The sequence below is a fragment of the Eublepharis macularius genome, chromosome 4 (assembly GCF_028583425.1).
Source record: "Eublepharis macularius isolate TG4126 chromosome 4, MPM_Emac_v1.0, whole genome shotgun sequence".
Classification (NCBI taxonomy): domain Eukaryota; kingdom Metazoa; phylum Chordata; class Lepidosauria; order Squamata; family Eublepharidae; genus Eublepharis; species Eublepharis macularius.
In genome coordinates, this window is record NC_072793.1 from 104,066,633 (window position 1) to 104,082,367 (window position 15,735).

At 39.2% G+C, this 15,735-nt stretch overlaps 1 protein-coding gene and 2 non-coding genes across 3 annotated transcripts in view; all 3 read left to right on the forward strand.

Moving 5' to 3' along the window:
* Positions 1 to 15,735, forward strand: part of GNL3 (G protein nucleolar 3) — a 20,547-nt gene continuing 4,812 nt past the window's right edge. The window contains exons 1-10 of the mRNA XM_054977095.1: positions 1 to 83; positions 2,389 to 2,447; positions 3,657 to 3,794; positions 4,660 to 4,770; positions 5,965 to 6,048; positions 8,441 to 8,576; positions 9,839 to 9,942; positions 11,822 to 11,963; positions 13,370 to 13,457; positions 15,041 to 15,215. Coding sequence (XP_054833070.1) covers positions 71 to 83; positions 2,389 to 2,447; positions 3,657 to 3,794; positions 4,660 to 4,770; positions 5,965 to 6,048; positions 8,441 to 8,576; positions 9,839 to 9,942; positions 11,822 to 11,963; positions 13,370 to 13,457; positions 15,041 to 15,215 — 1,050 coding nt within the window. The 5' untranslated portion in view covers positions 1 to 70. The remainder of the gene's footprint in view (positions 84 to 2,388; positions 2,448 to 3,656; positions 3,795 to 4,659; positions 4,771 to 5,964; positions 6,049 to 8,440; positions 8,577 to 9,838; positions 9,943 to 11,821; positions 11,964 to 13,369; positions 13,458 to 15,040; positions 15,216 to 15,735) is intronic.
* Positions 9,044 to 9,119, forward strand: LOC129329503 (small nucleolar RNA SNORD19). The gene has a single exon (XR_008596991.1). It is a non-coding gene; the product is annotated as a small nucleolar RNA SNORD19 (small nucleolar RNA).
* LOC129329504 (small nucleolar RNA SNORD19) lies at positions 15,496 to 15,569 on the forward strand. The gene has a single exon (XR_008596992.1). It is a non-coding gene; the product is annotated as a small nucleolar RNA SNORD19 (small nucleolar RNA).

Sequence of the window (15,735 nt, forward strand, 5' to 3'; positions counted from 1 at the left end):
GGCCGCGCCTCTGTTCCTGTGGCAGTTCCTCTCGTCCACGTGCGGAGTAGGAAGCCTCTGCGCGGCCGCCATGAAGAGACCCAGTAAGTAGCGTTGGCGTGTCCGAGGCACAGCAGGCGGCTGTTGGGATCCCCTGTGGCCTTTCGGCCAGCCAGACCAACAAACTGCCCTTGCCGGCTGCTCGGTCTCTGGAAATCAGACCGGCCCGACCTCCCCTTTGAGCGCATTGAGAGGGGAACGTTGCTCTTTATGGGGAGCGAGTTAGGCCCCAAGGGTGGGCCTATTTAATACATCTTCCCAGGGGCTCAGGGCGGCAGGCGTTGTTCTTCCCTTTTTATTCTCACAGCAACGACCTTTCGAAAGGTGATAGGCCTGAGGTCGCTTGGCGAGCCTCATGGGGCAGTAGAGATCTGAACCGGCGCCTCCCGACCCTAACGGCTAGCGCTCTGCGTGTCGGAGGGCAGGCACGTGGCGCGTCTCTATTCTGTAGCGCCTGGGCCCTGGAGCTGCTTGCCTCCTCTCCCGTCTCCTGCGCAATTGCGTGCAGGAGCTGCCGATGATTACGCTTTGGGATGGTTCCCTGTGTTGAAAAGCCCCCACAAATGGCCAGCACGGGCAGCAAGAAAAGAGGGTCGAGCCTTCCTCATTGCTCTGCTACTTTTTTAGTTTAGCAAAGACTCAAGTGTATCCTCCTTTCCTATATTTCAGTATTCTGCTACTTCCATTTTTACGTCTTATTTCTGCATTTGTCAGCCAGGTTCTAATACCAGTCATCTGTGTTTCCTTGTACAGAAAAGTGTTGCCCAACCTGGGGGTCCTGACACAAAAGTAGGTTGTGAAGGATGTGGAAGCGGGTCTAAGATTTTTGTAGTTTTAATGATATGTGAATGCTGTGGGGGGGGGGGGGTTCCAAGTAGGTTCCCCTAACTAGTAAATTTGGATTTGTGGATTACCAAGTATTGGTGGTCTACAGAAAAATTGGGAAACTAAAGAGAAGGGATTATCCTCAGACTGCTTATGAATGTCATTACTGGATGGGTGAAGCTAACCCGATGTGGTCAGCACTGGTTGTACTTGGATGACAGACCTCCAGGGAAGTCTACAATGGCGAACTACCACTGTTCTTCTCTTGCCTTGAAAACCCTACAGTGTCACCGTAAGTCAGCTATAGCTTAACAGCATCTTACACCCACATACCAAAAAGGTTGAGAGCCTATAGAAAAACTTGGAAACGGAAGGGGAGGGTTATCCTCCATCCTTGTGTATGGCTCCTTAATGTAATGGTGCTAGTAGTAGTATTTAGAGCACAATAGCTGGATTCATTTTTTTATTTAAAACATTTTTATGCCATTTCCCCATCCAAATAGAGTCTTCAAGGCTGCAAACATTAAAACACCATTTAAAATGATATAAAATAATTCAATAAAATACATACGAAGAAACGGGGGGAGGCTAATAAGAATTAGTGAGGGAACACTAAACAAAATTTAAAAGTCTTCACCTGCTGACAGAAGACAATGGTAGAAGAAGACAGACAAATCTCCCAGGGAAGAGAGCTCCAAAATGTTGAATGCCACTGTTGAATAGTATACAGAGGTAACCTCTTTGTCTAAAGTGATATCAGATCTCATTCCTAATAAAAAAAAAATTCTGTCTTTGCTTTCAGTATCTGAAAGAGTGAGAAGTTAATGAGCTCCTCACTGTCGCTAGATATGAGGAGCTGAGTAGTAGATAAAATATCACTAGACCAAGATTTAAGAATCCCAGCAGATCTCAACCAAAAATTTTGTTTGCTGTTACTTTAGTGCACATCTAATGCTGCAATTTTGTGGAGTCTTACTCGAGAAGTAAAGCTAAATGGATTCAGTGGGACACTTTTAAGTAAACATGACTGCAGTCCTAAACATACATATGATCTCTTATGTATTCCCATTGCCCCATGCATATTCTCTCATGATACTATCTTCTCAACTTATCACTGTAGCAGCTTTTTTCTTCAAATGGTTTGTTCAGAAAAGCTCTTGCCAGGTATTGAAATAGGTTCTGCTTTCCCATCTGTTACCAAGCCCTTTCTTAGGAAACTGCATATATCCTTAAAAATACATATCTTTAAAAAAAAATTATGTGAATTGATACTGGACTCAAACTCATATTTGGACAAATTAGTAGAAGCCGCAGGAGGGGCTAGTTTTCCAGAGGCTAGTTAGAAATAAGGGAAGGGATCTCATTTACTAACTGTGCCTGAAGTAGTGCTTAGTAATTCAGTAATGGTGCTTCTGCAATGCAATTGTAATGTTTCATCTTTACTGATGGATACGGTGAGACATTTAGCATTTTTCTCTTGGTTCGGATGTGTTAAAATTTAAGCACTGGTATTTTTATTTTCAGAGTTAAAGAAAGCTAGTAAGCGCATGACCTGTCACAAACGCTATAAAATCCAGAAAAAAGTGAGTATTTTGTTTTGCAGTTGTGAAAAGGTGCTTAGGATTTGTGTGTCTTGGAGTTCCCTGCTCCCCCATAGTGTGTGTTTAGGATTGAAGTGTAGAGAAAAAATTGCTACTGCTGCATTCATTTGTTTCAGATGGAACTGTGCTTAGAGTGTTTGAGAACCCAGTGCAGGAAAAAAAAGATGGTAGTGTCATCCTTCAGAGCTGCAGGGACAGAACTCTGCCTGAGAGTATGACAGCTGCTACTCCTCTCTTACCACCTCCCTATCTGCCTTTGAGGCCCCACATTACTACCTTCATATTTATTTTTGAAAGTAACTGATGAAGTAGGAGTCCAAGAAGGGAGGCGGAAAGAAGGAATAATGGAAGTAGACATTTTGTGATGATTATGGTTAAAAGAAGAAAGATAGCTTGATGAAGGGGATTTTTTAATGCTGGAAATATGATGATAAAATAAAGTAGAGTTCTTAAGAAATAGATTGTACTCAGGAGGGGAAGACATTGTAGGAGATATAGTGGCTATTTACGGGCTGGAGAATTTTGTTGTTTATAATTTTAAATAATAATTGCAGTGTATTAAGGTCAAGAACCTTTAAAATTAATAAAGAATTTTTCTTTAAAAGTCACTTGGATGTATTATGCTACTCTGCAGTAAAGTTTGATTCCTTCAGTTGGAGAAAAGCTCCTTAGGCTAGATGAAGGCTTCAAACTCTGCAGAGTAGAATTGTACAATGCATACCGTTATTAGTTGGTAATAAATTGATAATTCTTAAGGGGTTTTGTTTGTGTGGTCTAGAAAGTGGAATGAAGTTGAGAAGGACTCCAGAATTTTGAGAACCTCTGAATCAATGACAAACCTGAACTGTGTGTTTTATATTGTTTCTGTTGATAAGCTCAAACAACTTGTCAAAGATGAGAGACTCAGGACCTCAAACATGATTTTTTATCCTTTCCCTGCACTTGTACCGGATTGTCTACCACAGCAATGTTTTGTAGCTGTTCCACTCATTGCTAATGTCCCCACATATTTAGATGCTGAATATCCCTTTTTTATATGGTTGTAAACAAGTAATATAATGTATTGTTTTGATACAAGAAAATAACATAACAATATTTTAAAATCCAGGGTATAACACAGAGCCGGATGAGAATCTACATAACAGCTGTCAAAACCTTTGATAACAAAGTACAACGATTATTGATTTACAGGTACGAGAGCACAATAGAAAACTCCGTAAGGAAGCCAAGAAACGGGGGCACAAAAAACCTAAGAAAGATATAGGAATTCCTAATATGGCACCTTTTAAGGAGGACATTCTTCGGGAAGCCGAACAAAGGAAACAAAGGGTAAAATAACTGAAATTATGTCATAATAGAGTAGCAGGATGAAGAATTTGCCATTACAGGTCATAATAGCTGCTAAACCAGAAAGCATGGTCTGCATTGATTTTTTATAATTTTTAAATTAAGCAACTCAATGAAGTTTATAGTTAAAACTTTGAACTAATGGTTGAAGAACAGAGAAAAACCTAATTTAATTTGGGCTGGGCTTTATGTGGCTGATTCAGTAGCTATATCAAAGCAAAAGTGTGGTATAGGCTCCATTTCATTTAGATGGTTCCTATAACTCCTCTGCTAAGTCTTCCTTCAGCAAAGACATACTTCCTCTATTTGAAAATGAATTTATCTAATGAGTGGGAGGTGTCTTCTGACAGACAAAAGTCTTTCTTGAATGAGGTATTTCTCTGTGGAGGAAGGGAGTCATAGGATCCAACCCATGCAGTGACAAAGAAAAGTGAAATGGAACTTAAACGTCCATTCAGGACTGCTGCTTTGTGCATATCAGGTATGGGATAGTGACATGGGTGCTGATGCCTGTATTCTGGAGAGCTTTTTCTAGGTTTTCATGATACTGTTAAATTGATATGTGCATCTCAATAATGACATTTTGTGTAATTATTTGTAAAATATTTCCTTTGTGCATTCCTTCCTTTGTATCCTACCCTTCTTCCTCAGTTTGTGGAAATGGATGAAAGGTTTAAGAACTACTGAGTTAGACTGAGAAAGTGACTCACCCAAGGTTTCCCTGAGAGTTCTATGGCCTGAGTGGGGCATTCCAGGGGCTCCCCAACCCAAAATGAATACACTGGTCTTTCTGAATATGGAATACCATTTCTCCATATAATTGTGTCATTTGTGTGCTTGTGAACAGCGTGAAGAACTGAAGCAACAGCAAAAACTAGATCGACAGAAAGAACTAGAAAAGAAACGCAAACAAGAATCTAATAAAAAGGATGCCAATAAAGAAAAACAACATGAAAAGGTATACTTTGGGGGGAAAGCATTTAAACCTACATTTACCTAGAGAGAAATACACAAAGCAAACATCCTATTCTCTTGCAAAGCCTATTTATTACTTTTAGGCATCTAGAAACCACACCTCTGCCTGTCTGCAGTGTTGGCTCAGCACTGTTGTTTCTTAGCCAAGCACTGTTCTTTTCCAGCGGTGGGTAGGCTGCGGACCATATTGCCTTACAGAGATCAGCTTGTAAGGCTATCCACAGCTTCCTGTTCTTTTCACATTACATAATGTGCCCAAATAGTAGGAAGAAAGGTATGCAAGCAGATGAGAGTTGGGGAACTGCCTGTTGCCTTGTTCCTACCATAGCAGTGCATTTGTACTCGCAGAAGTAGTTGGCAGGCACTGTCCCAAATTTTTATTTGCTTGTATCAAGTGAGTATCATTTCCATTGGTTCTTCCATAGGCAGTTGGTTTGGTCTGTTAGAAGTGTGTGTGATTCTAATTGTTGTAATTAAGTTTTAGTGGTTGGGCTAGAAACATTGTTTTGATTAAACTATTTTGTGTTGTCAACCATCTAAAAAGGTTGCTTATGTGCCAGTAAAGGAATTGCATGCACAGCGAAAGCTTGCTTTAAATTTCCCCCTAAAACAAAAAAGAGTCCAGTAGCACCTTTAAGACAAACCAACTTTACTGTAGCATAAGCTTTCGAGAACCACAATTCACTTCGTCAGATGCATCTGACAAAGAGAACTGTGGTTCTTGAAAGCTTATGCTACAGTAAAGTTGGTTAGTCTTAAAGGTGCTACTGGACTCTTTTCTACAGACTAACACGGCTAGCTCCTCTGGACCCCCTGAAACAACTATCAGCTTAAAGGAAAGCTTTAAAAAGAGCTTGCTGCTTTGACAGTGCAAGTTAGTGCATAGAGAACTTCATTCTGGCTGGACACCTGACTCACCTGAACATGGTGAGTTCTTTGAATTATAGCCAGTACATGTTTATGCTTGCTTGAATCACTTCATTCAAAATTTTTAAGAAGTTTAGTATTTCTCATTTGAAGTTGTACTTATGTTTGTTGGTCTGAAATAAAATCTCACAAATATTATGCAGGTGAAGTTCAAAAAGTTTTCATTCTTTTCTCAGTATTTGTGTTACAAGTGATACTAGAGTTCTGATTTCTAAATACACTTTCTGCATTCCCCTCTCTTTTAACATAGAAATCAACCACTACGCCCAAAGCAAACTCAGAACAACAGATAGATAAAAATTCAAAGAAATTCTTTTGCAAGGAACTTAGAAAGGTAAGGGGTGTTTTTGTTTTTGTCATTAGCATTGAAAACTTTACATTTACCCTATTTAACCTAATATCAATCTGTTTCTACTCCCATCTACTTGATACATATAGAGAAAACAAAGGAAAAGGGGGGGCTCACTGGTTCAGGGGAAGTCAGCAGAATCAGGGAATGAAATCTCAAACCTTTTAGAGCACAATTGGGAGGGTGGTAGTAAGCTGCCACCATTTTCTCTACAGTTTTTGCGCAGAAACGGGGGAAAACAAGCCCCTGGCTTTACTGGACTTTACCTTAGATTAAGCACTGCTGAGTATAGGGATAGTTACCCCAAACCACTTACTCTGGGCACTTATCACAGCCACTCCAGCAGTCAGGCAGGTGGGACACACTTCCCTTTTATTTTGAGACATAGCTTTACCTTACCCAAGACCTTAGCTTTCCAATCTCTTGGTTCGTTCATGGATGTATACACACCCATGCCATGAATTCCAGACTCTGCTTAAGTAAAAGTATATTTACTAGCTTTAAGGAGTGTTGTAAAGCATAAAGCACTCACAGGCAATAGGTATTAAACAAGAAAACCTTATTTACTTGCTTGTCTAAAACTTAAGAGCTTGCTACCTTAAACATTTCTGGTTGGCAGCCATTTGTTGTTTATCTTACCTGTCTGGTAGAATACATGTCCTCTCCATGCGTAGTTGGTCTGGCATGGAGACATGCTGAGGCAAAGAGAATAGTAAAGGGTTTCTTGGGTGAGCTGAGAAGTCATCCTTTTTAGAACTCAGTGCATCACCGGGCAACTCAAGAGTCAATCAGGGCCAAGCTGTTGATTAGCATTACATTTTTGAGAACATCTAGGGAAGACAGATAGAACCTCTCTGAGAGGAGTCTCCCAAGATTGAATCACAGGAGAACTCAGAGACTGCTTTGCAGGTGTTGTTAATTAGCCTAGCCAGCACATTTTTGCATTAGGCCAGAGCCTGCGAACTCCACACTGAACCAGAATTCAGCCATTCTTACTAGAACCCTGGCTTCGCTGGTAACTTCCATACACTGAGTTTCCACAAAAAGGTAGCTGGACCAGGTCAGCTTGGGCACTGGTTCACGTTGAAGCCAAGGATCAAAGAAAAACCACCCAGCTATGAAGAATATTTTCTTTATTAAAATTTGTACATAAAAAGATTATTTGGAAAGTGTGCAAAAAGAATAGATAGAACAATAAAGATATAATGAGACTTAACACTTACACATAACAGCCAGAATCTTTGACATGCTTAATCATAATGGTACGTCACAGTATGACACAGAATTGTTAGTCATCAACAAGTTTCAGAGTCCAGCAAAGCAAATTTGTAATCCAAAAGAGCCTCAAAGAGAACCCACAGAACAAAGGCAGGGGCTAAAGGCCATAGAACCATGGCTAAAAGCAGGTACTAAGAGCAATATCCCTAACTGACTTCCCAGTTTATTCCCAGTTGCCACACAAGGAAAGTCATGTGAGGTTAGCATTCTGCAGTTATGTCAAACCCACATACCACTCTGATGAGCATAAGAACTACAGCAGGGTCACATAAGCCCAATCAGCTGGGATGTTTCAACCTTGCCTCCCTAACCTTGGAAACTCCAGTAACAGCACTATTAGCATCTGGGCAATTAGAACAATGAAATCACTCTCTTGGCAATACTTACCCATTATGCAACAGACTCTTACCAAGTTAAGGCTATGCTTTTAACCAAACAAGCTAGTTCTTTACAGTATATTTTGCAGGTGAAAAGTATGCCTGCAACTACACTTTAATTATAGTGAAAAATAATAATAGTTGCTTCTTTCCTATGTAAAATAAACGTGTCAGTCTTATTTTAGCAGGATCCCTTATTGAGAATGAGGCAAATCCAAATTAGTTGCATTTGATTATAAAACTATGACACTGGAGGAAGTGGGGTGACATATTTGTTTTTCATTTTCCCCCTTTTAGTTTTGAGATTTTTGCCATACTCTATTAGTGGAAGCAACTGAATAGAATTTACTCAGTTCCATACTGCTTTTTTTTTTTTTTTGGTAATTATTGCAAGTTATTTATGGTAACATTCCATTGTTTTAGCAGGTACAAGTTTCATTGAAAATGTTGACATTTGTTTTATTTAGGCTCTAGAGTATAGCAAAGAACTCTGTCTTAAGATGCTGAAGACAAAGTGTCTTTTCCAAAGCTGTATTAGATGCTGTTGCAGCAGTAATGGTGCCCTTTTAACAAATACTTATTAAATAAATAGTTACTATTTAACTTGTACATGATTTCAAAATGACACTAAAGTAACATTGATTTAAGAGTATGGTTGTTGTTGTTTTAAAAAAATTAACTTTGAAGCTGGGAATATGTATCTTTACCCTATTTCTGTTCAGGTGATTGAGGCTTCTGATGTGGTGCTGGAAGTTTTAGATGCAAGAGATCCTCTCGGCTGTCGATGCCCACAGGTGGAACAACTTGTTAGTCAGTCAGATGAAGGGAAACCATTGCTGCTAGTTTTAAACAAAATTGGTAAGTGAAATATTGTAGCCCCTGTTGAATAACTACTCACAGCCCAATTAAAATGCTTGGAGGCTTCTTCATAATGTCATAGCTCAGAAAAAATGGCATGAAGTCCAATACTATGCTTATTTGGAAGAAAGCTCCACGCTGTTCAGTGCTTCTTACTGCCAAATAAGCATGATGCATAGGATTTAAACTTTGGGTATAAATCCTTGCTTAGAATTAAGGTCAATTGCAGTCAGTGGGACTAACAGTGCAATCCTAAACAGAGTTACACCAGTCTAAGCCCATTGATTTCAATGAGCTTAGACAGGAGTAACTTCTTAGGATTGCACTGTTAGTAATGGATAAATGTTTAGGTTTTAGACATTTTTCTTCTGACATCAGAAGTTAGTTTAATTTAAATTGAAGCTCTAAATCTTAACTGGGCTGTAGACCATCTTATTAATCAGGTAAATGGTTTTTCAGAGGGATGTGAGCAATGAGGAAAATAAAAAATGTACTGACATATCTGTGAAGACTGTCAGATCCAACTCTGAGCTCACCATTTTTTCAGGAGTAAGGTTTCCACCTTTTCAGCTGCTTCTGTCCTTTTATCTTAGCTTGATGCAGAGACTTTAGTAGGTAACAATGCTTTTGTCCATCCTGTGAAAAGCTTCACCTGCTGAATTCCAGATAGCAAGCTGCTTGTGAAGTCATAGGGACAAGCTATGCTAGGGGCGGGGGCTGGTTGCTAGTGTTGTTTTCCAGTATTTATTTGTCCTTTACTTGTGAATTCACAAAAGAACAAAGCTAATTACCAAACAGGCTTGATCTGGTTTGGGATGTCCCAGGTGTGAACTTCAGAAGTCCATAGGCTCCTGTGCTGTCTTTCTCCTCTGCCTGTATGTTGCCCATAGAGTGCACACTTCTGGTTTGAAACCAAGTGTGTTGTGATGTCTCAGTTGGATGAAATAAAACTTATTTTGTTCACAAATCAGAATTGCAGATTTTAGTTTGATCCTGATTTGTAAGCAAGAAACAGACTGCAATTTCTTTTTAAAAAACCCAATTTGGGTATATTTACCAACTGGTTCATTACAAGCCAAGAAGTCAGGGGAGGGGCTTCTGGGCTTATTGTTGTCACAAGCCATAATTTGTTCATACCATTTGAATACTGCCTGAAAAATCTCTTATAATTAAACTTAGTTTTGAAATTACTTTTTATTAGAATAAGAAGATACTGTGCAGTCTTATTTTTTTACAGTTACATTTCTGTTCATTTTTTTCAGATCTGGTACCAAAGGAGAACTTAGAGAAATGGTTACATTATTTAAATAATGAACTTCCAACTATTGCATTTAAATCTGCAATGCAGCTAAAAGATAAAACTGTGGTAAGAGTAACCCATCCTCTCCTTTATGATGCTGACTGCTTGAATGAACATTATGAAAACAAATAATTATTGATAAGAGGGTAAAGTTCATAGTTTGCAAGCTTGGTTTTTTTCCATCTGATGTGCTTGTATTACTGATGTGTTGAACTTGACTGTTTCCAAGTAGGGATACCTACACTTCAGATTTTCATGTAGAGTTTATGGTGTTAGGAGTGGTAAAAATGTTTGATTACTTGAATTGGAATCACCAGGATAAAGTATTTCATTAAATCAGTGCGTAATGAATCATCAAAATAAAGTCATTCTCCATCAGTGAAGGAAGGCATCATTGCTGTGTGGGCAGGGTATATACAGATTTTTTTGCTAAGGCTTCCACTAACCTGAAGAGGCACTCAACTCCCCATTTCATGTCCTGCCTGCTCCATGGATGAACAAGCTTTCACAGTTTTTCCATTTCATTTATCAAATGCCAAAGATACTTTTAAAAAATCAGCAGCTCCCACCCCCAAACTATTCCGGATGGAGATCCTGTTTAATCAAATACAGGATAAGCAATAAAGTTACAAATACAATTCACCCTTCACAAAACTGGTAGCTCAGATGATGAGAGAGACTGAGCTGAAATGATGGTCTCTGCAGAGTCATCACTACTGATGACCCAAAGTGAACTTGGTGCTCCAGGACTGGAATCCCAACAGAAGTAGTCCAGTACTAGACTTTGATATCATTGTAAATAAATAGATGATAGAGGCTGGCCAATCTGAAACTGGTTAGGATGGTAGCACTGGCCAGGAAGAGGCACGATGGCCATGCTTCCCCATCAGACCCATTTGTTTTCTCAACCAGATGGGAAACCCCAAATAGAAGTAGTCCAGTACCATACATACTCCCCCTTAAAGGTAAAGGTAGTCTGTGCAAGCACTAAGTTATTATTGACCCGTGGGGGGACGTCGCATCACGACGTTTTCTTGGCAGACTTTTTGTTACGGGGTGGTTTGCCATTGCCTTCCCCAGTCATCATCCCCCTTATCTCTCTGAAATGAAGATGGGGGCTGTCTTAAGAGGCAATTGGTTAGGATAATAGTGTTGACCAGGAGGAGCCCTGCTGCTCAGTTTCTTTCACAGTTTATGTTTTCACCACTTTTGCTGTTTCTTCAGTACTGGTGAAATTGTAACACCTCACAGGGGAGCAGCATGAAAAGAGAGAAAAATTGGCTTATGCTGAAATTAAAGAAATGGAGGAGACCCGTTCTAAATTACCCTTCAATATTTTGTGTCTCTAGAAGGCATTTGAGAGCACTTAATTACAAACCAGGGCAATCCTAAGAGTCCTCTGTGAATATGTTTAGAATATTCTGTTATTTTAAACTTCTTTGCATGTAAGGATTGGATATAATTTGCCATTGAAGTTCAAGCAAACAATAAATGTTGCTTTGCCTTTTGTATGTTACCTGTTCAATGATGAAGGTCCAGGAATTGATTTCTTGTGAGTGTTGTTTGTTATTTCAGAAGGCTCTGTACACCACCTTCAGAAAATAAGCAAAACTGCTACTGAACACTATCTTCACAGTTGTGTTTTAAATTGGTTTGACCAACAGTCACATGGCACATGTATCTAATGATGGTAGAATCATTCTACCGTCTTCCTTTTTTCTTTAAATAATCACATCTCAGGTCTGAAGTCATCTTCTCCTGTCATCCGGTTCAGATGTATTGTAGTTAGTTTTTTTCCTCCCAGTTAGAAGGCATATGTTATGAAGGTGCTTATTTGTTTATAGCATGGTGTCAGCATGTCACTGGTATTCCAATTTTTTTCAAAATATGATTGGGTAGTGCAATTTATATTCCTTGGTGCTGAATTTTTTCTCTTAATTAACAGCGGGCAAAGAAAGTCACTAAAAGAGGTTCTGCATATCTTGATCTGTCAAGAGCCAGCTTGTGCTTTGGGGGTGAATGCCTATTAAAACTTCTTCAAGAACATAGTGTGATAAAAGACAAGGTTATACAGGTTGGTGTAGTAGGTAAGTACGTTTTTATTGCTTGTGGACTTTTTGGGAGCTGTGAAATGTAATCTAAGTATCTTTCCTTTATCCAAACTCTTGAGCTCTTTCTCTGTGTTGATGTTCTTAAAACAAACAGAAGCATTGTCTTTGGGTGGTGATGATAGTTCTTATAAAATGCTGGAATCAGTTTTGTGCTTGTGGTTCAGGTTTATTAATCTAATGAAGGCTGAAATTGGCTGACGTTGCTCAAGATCTTTAAAGGCCTTTGCATGCTCCTGGACACATAGGGGTTGTTCTTCCAATAATCACATCATGCATGACGAATGCAGCTCAGCTGGCTACCCAACAGATGAACAGCTTTTCAGGATTCACAAGGGACTAATTTAGGAATGGAGTGCTTGAATGGGCCCAGTTTGCAAATGAAACAATGATATACTATTCTTTTGCACCTGATATATACACACTTTTGCATTCTTCCCTGTCTCTTTCTCCGTGGCGTATCTGATGGGAACGTAATGAGGATACCTTTTTTTGTCTTGCCTTTTCTGTTATATTACTGGAGTGAGAAATGAGGATATATCCTGTGTCTTACTGTTAAAGTGCAGCTCCAACTCTAGTCTTGCTCTACAGGTAGCTGTAAAAAGGTAGTTTTATATGTAAATATTTTACTGACAACAAAATGCTGCCAAAAATCAGAAATACAGCAATGCATCTCCAAAAATTCCATTGCCTCTGTGGTATTGAAAAGACGGGAGGAAAAGAAGATTGTGATATGAATTTCATTTTACAACGTTGCCATTCCAACTTGGGATAGCTTTACCTGCAGGCATACACACAGGAGAGGGGAGGATTCTTGATGGCCCTCAGTTCATTAGGTCCTTAAAGATGAGACCAGCCCATAGCTATCCTTGTATATATGGGGGGAAGAATGAAAGTCTTACTTGCTGTGGTCATTTTCAGAATGGGAGGAATCATTATTTTCAATGTACCCACTGGTCTACAGATTTTTTTTTAAAGGCAGTTTACTTTCCCTCAAGAAGTTCATAATTCAAAGTTTATAATTCATTAGAGAATGAATAGACTTGGAGTAGAGGTAAGAGATAGATGAGAGCCTGTGCAGTCAGGCACACTTAAACTCCATTAGAAATTAGGAATGATTCAGGGTTTAAAGCATGTGGTTGGTTTAAAGAAGGGGATCTAAGGGAAAAGAGAGAGCTGGCACCATAGCAGTATCCAGGAAGAAAGTTGTAACCACAAGGCAGCAAAGGAAGAATTCAGCCTCCAGATAGAGAGCATGTCATTCAGATGGCAAAGTGTGGCATCTTTTTCATCTTGTGCAAACTGTTCCCCTTTCTATGTCTGTATATCTGCTTTGCCATATAAGGTGTAGTTGATGCATTCATATTGTTTGCCTTGATTTTCAGGTTTTCCCAATGTGGGGAAAAGCAGCATTGTCAATAGTTTGAAAGAAATGCGTGCCTGCAACGTGGGACCAGTGAGAGGCCTTACAAAGTTAGTTTGGGTTTGGAAAAGCGGTTCATTTTGAGCCTGTCATCGTCTGTGTATGATCTTTGCTGTGGTTTGACCTTTACTTGCTCATTCTGTGTACAGTAACCCTAACTGGGCTATACTCTCCCAACTTATAGAAAATGGAGATATGCTAGTAGTAATTGGAATGGATTCTATTAAGGAAATGAATTTTAAGAATGCCAAAACGTTTTCATTAAATGGCATACTACTAATTGCAAAACCTACAGTGAGAACTACACTGGAGGATCCAAATCAATAATTACTACACTAAAGTAAATAATTGTTCGTATATTTTGTGCTCGGTGAACCTCAATATAAATATTAAATATTATTCCAAAATACAGAACAATAGTTTACATTCCATATAGTGAATAATACCCATTTTAGTAATTTTCACAAAGACAATTTTAACACAGCTATTATAGTGACAGCTCCAAAATGAATATTTATTAAATCCTTTTAATAGCTCAAATCCCCATCTTTGACGTACACAAGTCTCACCAATTGGGTATAGAACCTAAGAAAATGCAGCCTGATATTCGCTAGTGCACACAAGGCTAATAATTTTTGTTAGTGTACACAAGGCTATTCATAAAGTCCAGTTGTATGTTTCAGGTGGCTGAGAAGATATCAAAGCCCGTGTCTGGCGTGGACTCAACAAGGGGCCGGCTGATGTCCAACTTGTTTCCCTCTGCTTCATCAGGAGTCCCTCGTCAGAACCACCATCAACAATTCAATCTTAAACTGCAAACTTTTCACCTCTTCAGCATGTATAGAGCATCTCTCTGCTGTGAAGCAGAGAGATGCTCTATACACGCCAGACACGGGCTTTGATATCTTCTCAGCCACCTGAAACATACAACTAGACTTTATGAATAGCCTTGTGTACACCAACAAAAATTATTAGCCTTGTGTGCACTAGCGAATATCATGCTGCATTTTCTTAGGTTCTATACCCAATTGATGAGACTTGTGTACGTCAAAGATGGGGATTTGAGCTATTAAAAGGATTTAATAAATATTCATTTTGGAACTGTTGCTATTATAGCTGTGTTAAAATTGTCTTTGTGAAAATGTGTATTATTCACTATATGGAATGTAAACTATTGTTCTGTATTTTGGAATAATATTTAATATTTATATTGAGGTTCACCGAGCACAGAATATACGAACAAATATTTACTTTAGTGTGGTAATTATTGATTTGGATCCTCTAGTGTGGTTCCCACTGTCGGTTTGCTGTTTAACGGAGGTTGGCTTCTTTATTGTGTAATTGCAAAACCTAGGCTAATGATTTTAATGTCATTGTTCACTTATTTGGTAAAGATTTGAGGGTCTTGAACCAAGTTTGACTGAATGACACAGTAGAGAATAGACCTTGCATGTTTCAGTAGTGACAGCTTCAAGTTGTTGTAGAATTATGCTATCCATGAAATCCTGCAGTTGGCTTTCCAGGACAGTTCCATTTGCTCAGATTTGACATTTTGTTTCTGTGTGGTCTTCTTTATCAAATGATTCCTGGTTTGTTTGAACCTATTTTTCTTGTTGTATGTTCTCTCTCAAAGATGCATGCAAATTGTTCATGTCGACAAACAAATCACGATGTTAGATTGTCCTAGCATTATTGTAGCACCTTCCAGTTCTGCTCTTGCGCTGGCACTGAAAAGTACAACAGATGTCGATTCTGGAAATGTACTTGATTCAGTAGATGCCATTCTGAAGCACTGCAGCAAACAGCAGGTAATGCTATTGTGTTTCCCTGATCCCTTCTTAGACTTTAGAGCTTGCATATTCTGTAATGTTGATGAAAGAGGGGGTCCTTTTGCTTTCTGGCCAACTAGAGTAGCTGCTGTGCAGGAATTTGGGAATATGCCTTTTCCATGCCTTAAATGGACTGACATGAACCTGTGTCCAGAAAAATGTGATCCAACTCTTCATGATAAATTCCAGCATGTTTCTGCTGCCCAGAGCATGTTGGTTTAACTGAATTGAGTTGTATCTACCACCATGTTGGCAATGTGGGAAATGAGGATATCTTTTGTGTCTTACTATGACAGTGAAGACATCAGATCCAACTCTGATCTTGCTGTTGCCTAACGGTGCTGCCCAAGGAGTTCCAGCCTGGTTCTGCTTCCTGCCGTGGCAGAGAGGTCGTGGCCTGGACACCTGAACTGGAGCAACATCGTGTTGCTCTTGCTTTGAACAGTCTGGTGACAAAGAATAATAGAAAAATCCAAGAAACTAATTTTGGGTGGTAACT